Here is a 10,816-nt window from a genome sequence, read left to right as displayed (position 1 = left end):
CATAAACTTCCCTCTTTTTTGACAATGTTCCTGTTTTAATAGAGAAGTATTCCTATGAATGCATGATTGAAAAAGTACTAACATAGCTACTCTAACTGACCTTACTGTCTTTTTTGCAATCCTCTGGCATTTTTATTGTAGCATCATTAATTGATTAAATAATAGTCAAATAATAATGCTTATCCTGGTCATGTTCGGGGGATGGGGGTCAACATGTAGTCTGTGTATGCTTACAATATTTTTATTTTAAGCATCTTATCGAGAATCACAGTTAAGATTTAAGGCATTATAAAAACACATTTTCTGTTCTGTGTATTACATTATGAATTTTATGTCTGTTTGGTTACAAAGTGATATGCCTTGTTAAGATTTGTACAGATTTTTCTGTGACTGATCGAGTCACTCCCCATATGTCAGTTTAAAACAAAATGAACAAATACTAGTGAGATGCCTAAATTTTTCTTAGACTATATTTGGAGAATATACATGCACAGCTAGACAGGATGTTGCTCCATCAATGCTCAATCGCAAGATCTGACCTTTGGCACCCACATATTTTTTCAGGAAAGCATTGTCTCCATTCTGTAAAAGTGACAAACAGTCCACTGCTGTTTCATTTTCATGTTTTTATTAATATATAATATTTATATATTTAACAAGTGTATATTTTTTCAGTTAAACATGACACACTTCGCATCACATGAATGAAAGACTGAGGAATGATTTTTTTTTTTAATCTTGCAAGTCCATAAAAATACTTGATCCTATTTTTCAAACCTATTTACAAATTTCAAACACATACGAAAGGCCATTCTTGATGGCAAATGTGCAGATTCTGTGTTTTCCAGTAGTGGAAGTTATATTCATGGAGTTTTGAATATTTTGTTAAAATATGAATGACAATGTATACATGCATTTTGGCCAACAAACCTTGTAAAAAATGATTTTTCTGGTACTTAAACAGATCAGAAATATGCAGTCACATATTAGTCACTGGAACACCTTAGCACAGCCCTGGAATATGTTTCTCACATGTTTTCTACTACTTCATGATAAACTGAGGATAATCTGATTAATAAGTAACATATACATATTTTTACAGCAATTTAGCTAACATGTTGCTTAACACTGCATACACACCAGAATGAATGTTATTGCCATTATTAGTTGTCATGCAAGGAACCACTTTGCATGAAAAACCAAGGAAAAAAAAAAATTTTTGGGGAGGCTATCAATCAATGGTTTTGTTGTATGTTGTTTATGTGTATATTTACACACAGACACACACACACAAATGAGCATTTACATGTTACAACAGGCGAACAGATAATTTGCTCTTGGCTAATTCAGGCTGATTCTGAAAGTGGGTCCTTCTCATATCAAGAAAGGGACAATTGTCAGGTGCCACTTATTATTAGCTCCTGTACAAAATCTGCTCCATTAAAACAAAGCAAAGAAATATTTAGTCAAAATCGGATTATCAAGACACTGTGTGAATGATACATAAAATAAAGTAATATCCAAAAACTAGACAAATTTATGTGACATGCTGTTTAATTGTGGAGCAAACCTGAATCTGAAAGGAAAAAAAAAAACTTTGTTATACTGAAGTATTTAGAAAAGCTAACAGGCAAATTACTTGCAAGAATATGTCAGAGACTGATGATTCCATCTTTGCACTGCAGATTCTCTGCTACTAACATCTTTTTACATAATAGAAAAAACGTAACGTCCTGCATCTGAGCAGGACCATGAAATGCTTCTCTCCGGACAGCCCTGCCCAATGAGGAATGCAAACCCCATTAGTCACAAATACTGAGGTCAAAACACAGAGCTTCTGTCCAGTTTATGTACAAAGTAAATGTACACATAACCTAAAAAAATACAGACATAACCCATTCAAAGGATTATCAAGATTCTTTTTGTCCAATGGACATTTGCCGTTAATGTCAATTTCTTTCCCCCATTTTTTTGGTAGAAAAATGGCTTTTATGTCTTCAAGAGCAATGCATTATTGCCTTATATATATAGGGGCTCTGCAGGGTAAGCATAAGAAACCATTTTAGCCTGAGGAGGAAATGAAAGTACTGTTGTACTGTATTGTGTTTAAAACCTGAAAAACCTCTGGCAGGTTACAGGCAAACTGACAGTAGCTATGACTACACACTGTGACAGTACAACGCTCAAGCGTGATACGGTGCAATATTTTCGAACTTCAGCATTGTTACTGTGCAGGGACGTCAGCTCTCCTTCGCTCTAAACCAGCCCAGTCATCACCTTCTGATTGCCTCACAAGCCTGCCATTGTCTCTACAAGTGGTACATATACGGTCCGTTGTCTAGAGGCTGGGATGATTGGGGTGGCATGACCGGGGGCTGCCCTGCGTCGTGGCTGATGTGGACCCATCACCCTGGGGACTGTCAGCTGGGTGGGAGACACTGGGTGAGCAGAGAAAGGAAAAAGGAAGAGAGAAAAAAGGGTAACACTTCACTTCACAGGGCACAAATAATGGAGAAGTATGCTCTTATGTGTTAATGAATCATGACGCATCTTATATCTCAAGGGTGCCACTTCACAATAAGACTACCCATATAAAGAGTTTATGAATGGTTTATAATCTGGTTATTAATTAGATTGTAACACTTTGTAAATTATTACCAGACTATTTTAAACAAGTTATAACATAGTTTTTTTTTTATTAATGAGTTACTATCATTTACAAGTGGCAAAAGGGAGCCTTATTGTAAAGTGGTACCATCTGAAGTAGTGACTATATTTGTTTATAATCTGTTCACGATTTGTACTGAAGTAGTAACTGAATTTTTCCTAAGCTCTTGTACCACTTCAAGTAAAGTGTTACCAAAAAAAGAAACATGAACACTTTACGTGGCTTCAGCTACATTCGATTATAAAAGTACAAATAAACAAGTAAATGTATTAACTGTATAACTACATTTAGTGTAACATATTATATGTTTCTGCCTGTGTGTACTACTACTGAAATTGGATTCTGACCTTACTGTATAACCAGCAACATGGGGAGATTCGGTTACTCCAGCAACAAAGAGTTTCTTGGGTGGGGCATCGGACTCGACACCTCCTACAAAGCAAAATCAGGGGTAAGTGCAAAGTTGGCAGCAAATATTGTGTTTCAAAACATCAAAAAATTATGTGACAAACGTTTTGCATTCTAAACCTGTTATGTGTATTTATATACATTTCTAACATAGAGCCACGAAGGACTTGCTATTGCAATGTTTTATTTCTATTTTGTACTCAGTAGACTTATTCTCCATGTTTCAGTTCAAAAGTCATGACTTGTTTACAGTCAAGGGCCCCTGTAGCAAAATGTCATGAAAGACGCCTTTAAAATAAAATGTATTATTATTATTATCTTGGGCCCCTAACTTCATCCTGGGGGGGCTGTGAATCTGCCAGGGCATCCTAGCCCACCCCACACCCACGTACAATACATGCAGTGGCAATGTAATTGACAAAAAATGACATTTTGCTATAAAAAAGTAGCCCTGAGCCTTAAAATAGTTTCCAGATATCACCTATAATGCTGACATGAGAATGACATGGAGGAAGCTTGCAGGCAAATGAGCTTTTGTGATCTGGTCAATGGAGGTAGGGACACTTGGGTAGGGCAAGAAATTATCAAATGAAAGAAAACACAAAACTTTTCAGATGCAAGGTACTTATAAACCTGTCATGCATGTTGCCCGACTTTTAGCCCAAATAAGAAGAAAATAATGTTTTCTTTGTTCGCAGGCTTGGCTATTAAATTAATCAGCTAGGTAGCAATCCAGTAAAGCAATCCAGTCATTGATTTAGAATATGACAAGGCTATATTTGTATATTGTAATGTCATCAGCAAGGCAAGTAATGCAAATCAATAAAACTGGCAAATGCAACTTGCAAAACAGGTCTTGTGAACAGATGACTTTGCTAAAATTCAGTGTTTTTGTTTTGGTAACTGATAGTTATCATCTTGATGTCAATGGGTAAAGAACTGTATCCAGGGCATAATCTTGATTGTGACCAATCAAAGGGGCAGTAATAGGCTCTCTCACCTTTCCTTTTGAGTGGTGTTAAAACAGGCCATCTTACAGCAGTGGTCAGGGCTGCCCTGCTGGTGAAACGAAAACTCTTCAGACCACAGTGCACTGTGGTTATAACCTCACACTGACAAGAAACAGGCTTAACTGAAATTATTTTATTAAAAGTAGATGCCAGTGTTCCCTGCATACAATTCAAGCTTACTTTTTGAATCTCCTTGTTGGACTAGGTGACGAATTGGGTGTAACGCCACTGTCCAGAGAATGGACTCCCTGTGTTTTAAGGACAGGAAGTCAGCAAATTTCATCATTTTATTTCAACTTCTCTCAGTTCAATCATAAATGACTGCAGTGACTGAATACTATGGGTCCATCTCACCTGATCAATGTGATCATGCCAGTGTGTGATTGGTGGAAGTGGCACCAAAGGGGAAGCACTGTCACAAATAAAACAAAATACAGTATTACAAAATAATTACAAACATACAGTAACAGTAATAATTCTTTTCCATCGCTTTCAACCAGAAGCCACAACGGACACACATGCCCACTGCCGCAGAACAGTCCACCCTCAATGCACCAATAATCTGACAATAAAAGCCTACTGCTTAAGATTAGTTATGATAAATGTTAAATGATAAATGTTAAATGTTCCAAAAATTTTTTACTTCTTATGATAATCCTTCAACCCATTTTTTGGAAGCAATATGCATTCGTAATACTAAAAAAAACTATTCATAAATGCTCCTGAAGAAAAAAAACAAAACAAAAACAGAGTGTGTCTGTTTAATTAACTAATTTAAGATGAGTCAAGAGAAATACTGCCCAATACCTCTGTCTTAGGTTCCCACGCAAGCTGAGTTCCATGCTTTCATCCTGAAAAACAGACACTGTTGGCAGGTGTCGTTTCCAGCTTTTCCACGTTAAAAACTGTGCGCACTTTTTAAAATCACATTTAAACTTAAGGCAAAACCATTTTAATGTACAATTTTTAAAAAATGGCTTTAACTCCTGAGTTCCTGAGTTTAGGTAACATCTCTCTCAAGGCCACTTACCTGCCTTTGGGGAGCCGATCTCTCTATGGACGTCGGAAAAGGGGACAGAGGAAGCGCCTGAAACTAGAAGGTAAATTGTTTTCTGGGTGTCTTTGGGGAATACCGCACTATCCCACAAATGAGAATCCATCTGTTTCTGAATAATGTGTACTTAACCCACTGCGTAGTGAAATCCTGAAATCAAGACTAAGAGAATGATGCATTAATGCAATTATGCCATGCCAAAGAAATGACAGCCGACCCACATCGAGACAGAGGTACTGACCAGGCCAGGGCAGCTGGGGTTCACAGACACACTGCTCCGCCGACAACGGGCAGAACCAGCTGAGCTGAACACTGCCATCCCATCGCTGCAGGAGGTTTCCAGGGAAACAGTGAGGCATGGTGCATATGGCAAGAAATAAGGGATAGTAAGATAGATATGGAATAGTGGAGGTAAAGAAGGTGAGGTGTAGTTAGCACTAATGAGGAAAAAACCCTTAATGCATGTCTGTTTCTCATAATATACAGTAAAATATAAGCATGTAAAGTTCAAGTATTGAAAAGTACATTATGCTGAATTAAATTTTTTCAATGATTAGCGATTGACTTAAATAATTAACACACAAAACTGACAGGTTATTTCGTTAATTAACTGCAGTCCATTTGCCGAACTTAGCAGCAACCTGTACTTCCCTCACCTGACACCAGTAATCATGGGGGCGCTGTTCGACCTTCGCAGAGCCCCGCCTCCAGTAGCCACAGTCGCGCCTGCGCACTGGTCAATTTCCATCCGTTCCATTCCGTGCACCTAGGCCTTCGAGTTCACTGCTGCTAAAGCTGGCCCCCTACCTCTTTCTCTCTCGGTCAGAATGTATCACTGTAGTCCGGCGAAAGCCCGACCTGCAGGCCTCACCCAGAACCTTTGGTCCAAACGGGACCGCTGGCTGAATCAGCGGGATGCTCTCCCCATCCCTCCCTCTCTATCGCATTTTTGGTAGATAGTGAAAGCAACACCTCAGCTCGGATCCTGAGCTAAATTCTAGCTAGCTGGCTGGCTAACTAGGGCCAATGGTCCGGAGCTAGCAATATATATGCTAGCTGGCTACGTGTATTACTCTGATGAACCGCTACGGCAATATCTAACTTACCCAGCTAACTTGCATAGGTAGCCAGCCAATCCAGGAAACATTACTGAAGTAAATATTCGAGATCAAAACATTTTGCATGCTACCGCGAATATGACGAATTTGCAAAATTAACAAACCTGGCTAAATGTTTTATCAGGTAGCTCTAGGCAATCAACTGGCGATATATCTGTCGACGTCGGTCTATCGATGAAACAAGTTTCCATCTCACAGTCAATCAGAAACTCCTGAGAAGTTAAAAGCCAGTATATATTTAAAAATATAAACTAAGCTTTGAATTCTACGTAACGTTTAAATATAACAGTACAACTATACTGTGTATTAATTTAACTCTTCCGCCTATGCCCCGCCTCCTCCACGAAACCACTAAACAACCGCATAAATATAAATTTAAGCAGCTAAAGTGTTTTTTCCTCCATAGCTACGGTCGTTGCAAGACGTACCAATCAGTGGCCTTGTAGTGGTCGGTGAAACTACGCCTCTTGCTGACCAGTGAAGATACTGCAGGTCGATTCGAGAGCGGCGCAGTGGTCGTGCTCGGTGACTGTAGCAAACCAGCTGTACAGAGGCGCCGTTACGAGGCAATGAAACATTTAAGCGTCTGTGTTTTTCTGAACTTCTACTTGAAACATTAGTATTTATTGATGGACAATAGAATTGCATCACGTTGAAAGATACATTATTGATTAATAATAATTAATTAAACCCATTATTTTTGTAACTTCACAATAACATCTTTATCCATGCACTTTATATTTTCCGTATAGTTTATATTTATTGATGTTTACCTTCTGCCATAGTGCTTAACGTCAGTGATACTTGCGATGCATATGACATTAAAAAAATTTGAGCTTCAGAGCCTTGGTATTTTTCTTACAGGTGGTAGATCTCACTCTTTATTTGAGGAAATAATATGTCTGCATTTATTTTGGTTTTCTTGTACAATTTAGATTTTGACCTGTACAAATTTGCCCACACATATTCTTCTGTACAGCTTTAGAATAGGCTACTACATAGCACAACCTTGTCTGTTATGTTAAAACATTCCAAAGTTTGCCAAATCCTATTCAGAGTGTCACCACAAAATATGTGCTTACTAATGACTCAGGTTTATTAGGGGAAAGACAGAAGCATTTATGCAAACGTGCAGACAAAACGCATTGGGGACATGCTAGCACAAGTTTTAAAAGGTAATTTTTAAAAGCATTTCTTCTCTCTGCCCGGCTGGCGGGGCACTGAATCCCGTAAGCCATTTTCAGTTTAATCATTCGCCAAGGATCTCAAAGGCAACAGCAATATTTGCTGTTGTGGTCGTCATGGATCATCTACTCCTTAGTAATTAGGGCAATCGGAAAGGCAAAGTAGCTTTGCTTACAGTTCCTGTGTACTTCTGTCGTTACACGTGCTCCAAGGAAAGAGTGCCAGAAACACTGTCAGGTCAGTCTGAGTGAGTGCAATCTAAATGCTTGTGCTTTTTTTGAATGGGGAGAAAACCCATGAACCCATGAGATATAACCTGAACTGTGTCAAAGGCATTTTGTTGCGTGTAAACGTGAGTCATGATAAACAAAATGAATCACTGCTCTTTGTGTTTTATGCATGTCCTGTGTATTTATGAATGCTCAGCAATATTACACTAGTTAAACTTTTTCCAAGCAGCTGGATAAGCAGATCATTAACCTGTCATTTCTTTTAGGTTTAAATGATATGACTTGTACTGGATTACACACACACTACTCCCTTCTACGTTATAACATTAAAAGTAAATAATCAAACTTAAAATTAACATCATATCACATTATATACACACTACATAACCCATTTACATTTACATGACATATAAGTAATGATGTTTCAGCAAAAAGAAACTGGAAATATTGCTAACAAGGTCCGTATAAAAAGGTACACAATTTAACTAAGGACAAATTTGACATTATGTCTTGACATGGAATAAATATCAAATAACATCCATGGTTTTGGGTTTTGTCTGCCACAGGTTAAAGCCGCACTTCTAAGCTTTAAAAGTTTCAAAGCCCAGCATTTTAAGAAATGATACTACAGGAATTTTCCAGTGTAATTTCTAAATAATTTCTCTGATGTAAAAAATAATCTTCTTTTGCTATAAAAAGTCTCTCAGCTCCAATCATTCATCTTTTCTTATAATCATTCACATCCAGACTTGTGAAATATTCAGTATATCCCCCAGTTTGTTTGGCTCAAAATTTTACTTATGCCAGCCCCCGAAATGTATTTCCTGACGATTTAGACTCGTTTTCTTTATTGTCCACTACTTCCCCACCACCTTCTTCCTCCTCTCCCCCTCTACCAAATGCCCTTAGGGGCCAAAGGAGGCCATGAAGAGCGGGATCAGGTGAGGGGCAGCACTGGGCTCCTTTCTCCTTAGTCAGGAAGTACAGCAGCGCATTGAGCCAGGCATTGAATGAAGCCAGCGGCCTGGTGATCTTGTAACAGATGGAGACCGTCCTCATGGTTTGGCACTCCACCCCACTGGTCACTTTGAGAATGAAGAAGATGGTTCGTGTAACATGAAAGGGGAAGAAGCACAGTGCAAACAGCAGGATGATGGTGATGATGGTTTTGACTGATTTACGACGGCGCCGGACATAAGAAGAGTGTGGCCCCAGGGAGAGGGACACCCCCCCACTCCTGACTCGCCCTGTGCAGTCAGCTCTTCTTTCTTCTACCACCCCCTGTAGGCAGGGTTGCATACGCAAGGTCCGGATGATGGTCAGGACCACATGCGAATAACACCAAGCAATGACAGTAAACGGGACAAAGAAACCGAGCAGGTGGAGGACTATGCCATAGGGTATGTAGAGTGGAATCTCCGTGTCAATAGCATCATCCCAGCAGTTCAGAACAACCTCCACTGGGCCAGGCCTAAGCTTGCTTTCCGCCAAATGACCATTCTGTGCCGCCCTGGTGAGGTCGCCGGTCTGAGCAAAACGAAAGATGGGGCTGGTCAACGCAAACACCACGGCCCACACCAAAATGCATGTCCCCTTGACAGCCCGCTTTGTCTCCATGGTGACTATCCGCATAGGATGGCAGATGCCCAGGTAGCGGTGCACAGAGATGCAGGTGAGGAAGAAGATACTGCAGTACAGGTTGAAGTAGAAGAGGAACCGTACCAGGCGGCACATGAAGTCCCCAAACACCCAGTGGTCCCGCATGACATAACTAGCAACCAAGAAGGGCAGCGAGAGTCCATACATCAAGTCGGTGGAAGCTAGGTTCACCATGTATATGAGGGAGGCGTTCCAGTGCCTGGTGCGACGGAAGGAATGGTAGAGGACCACTGAGTTGAGGGATAGACTGAAGACAAAAGTGAACGAGTAGCAGATCGGGAGGAAAATGTACTTGTAGGATTCATCAATGCTGCAGGGTGAGAAGGAGGTCAAATTCCCTCTTCTCTGTGCCGGGATGGCCGTCGTCATGGTGAAAATAATACTTTCTCTTGATGCAAAAGGTCCTTTTTTGTCATCCCCCCATTTTTCCAGCACTCTTTCGATAGTGCTTTCCCAAGCTTGTTGACGTCTTGCCTTTGCACAACAGGATCAATGGTTCCAAGCCCGGTGATCACTTTTTCCAGCTTCACCAGACACAAAAATGTTCTGTTGTTTCCTCATGGTACTGTTCCAGGATATAAGACGATTATTTAGTCACCCCCTACTCTGTTTCATCTACTTTCTTCCCATTCCACATACTGAAAAATTGCTTCCTCCTCTGCGCTCTCACCCTTCCACCTCCCTCAGCTGGCTCTGACTCTTGCACAATCTCTGATGCTGTTTGCCCTCTGGTACAAGTGGATGGTGCTGATTCAGTTGCTCTCTCACTTCATTAACTCTTCAATCAGTAACCACTCACAATCCACCCTCATCCCCATCCTCCATCTCCCTTTCATCATTCTCCACCCCATTTCATAGCCTCCCCATCAGCACTCCTTTATTCCATCCTGCTGTGAAGTGTAGGATAACGTGTGGGATTGCTGGTCTAAAGCACTCCTACACATGCCCACCAGGTGCCTTCACACGATGCCAGGGAACAACTTGTTAAGTATGTCCTGGTAGCTGTAGTGTCCCTCATATTGATGCTTACATTTAGCATTACTTTAGCATTCAGAGGTGGTTTAGAGCAGGGCTCTTCAAATCCAGGCCTTGTTTTCAGTTCTCCCAGGTAGTTAGTTTAATAATTACTGATTCTGATTGGTCAGAGGCTTCACACCTGACTGACAGGTAAAGGAAGGCTGGAAAACCAGCAGTGCTCGGACCTCAAGGACATTATGAATTATTATTATTATTATTTTTTCATAGTGAAGGTAAGAATTCAGTAAAGGGTGAGAATATCGCAATATCTCTCCCTGAATTAAATTCATCCATTCCCCATTTCCATCTTTCCTACAGCCTTTAATTTTAAATTCAACTGTTAAAACATAACACATCTTTCAGAACCCACAATGAATGTGTGAATTACTATTGTGATCTCAAAATTAGGATTGGATGTTGCTGCTTTTAAACTGCATTGTATCTGCGTTTATACAAATATTGTCAAT

General features: G+C 40.0%; 2 protein-coding genes across 7 annotated transcripts; both read right to left on the bottom strand.

Annotated features, from left to right (window-relative positions):
- Positions 1-611: 611 nt before the first annotated feature.
- On the bottom strand, positions 612-6,680 carry LOC111846349 (P2R1A-PPP2R2A-interacting phosphatase regulator 1-like). 6 transcript variants are annotated; one of them, XM_023816448.2, is made up of 9 exons: positions 5,797-6,680; positions 5,382-5,466; positions 5,117-5,179; positions 4,894-4,937; positions 4,441-4,498; positions 4,267-4,334; positions 4,077-4,135; positions 3,016-3,100; positions 612-2,438 (listed from the first exon to the last, which is right to left on the bottom strand). In XM_023816448.2, the coding sequence occupies exons 1-9, from the start codon at positions 5,895-5,897 to the stop codon at positions 2,339-2,341; spliced, it is 663 nt and encodes a 220-aa protein (XP_023672216.1). In that variant the 5' UTR covers positions 5,898-6,680; the 3' UTR covers positions 612-2,338. The 6 variants fall into 6 exon arrangements, with proteins under 6 accessions (XP_023672216.1, XP_023672221.1, XP_023672217.1 ...); XM_023816453.2 differs by having other exon boundaries at positions 3,021-3,100; XM_023816449.2 differs by having other exon boundaries at positions 4,077-4,132.
- A 688-nt stretch (positions 6,681-7,368) lies between these two features.
- LOC111846348 (P2Y purinoceptor 3-like) lies at positions 7,369-10,091 on the bottom strand. Its single transcript, XM_023816447.2, has one exon. The coding sequence runs from the start codon at positions 9,699-9,701 to the stop codon at positions 8,472-8,474; it is 1,230 nt and encodes a 409-aa protein (XP_023672215.1). The 5' UTR covers positions 9,702-10,091; the 3' UTR covers positions 7,369-8,471.
- Positions 10,092-10,816: the final 725 nt, after the last annotated feature.

This window comes from Paramormyrops kingsleyae, chromosome 10, assembly GCF_048594095.1.
Source record: "Paramormyrops kingsleyae isolate MSU_618 chromosome 10, PKINGS_0.4, whole genome shotgun sequence".
Taxonomy (NCBI): Eukaryota; Metazoa; Chordata; class Actinopteri; order Osteoglossiformes; family Mormyridae; genus Paramormyrops; species Paramormyrops kingsleyae.
Note: the sequence above shows the minus strand (reverse complement) of the source record. Positions and strands in the feature narration are given on the sequence as shown.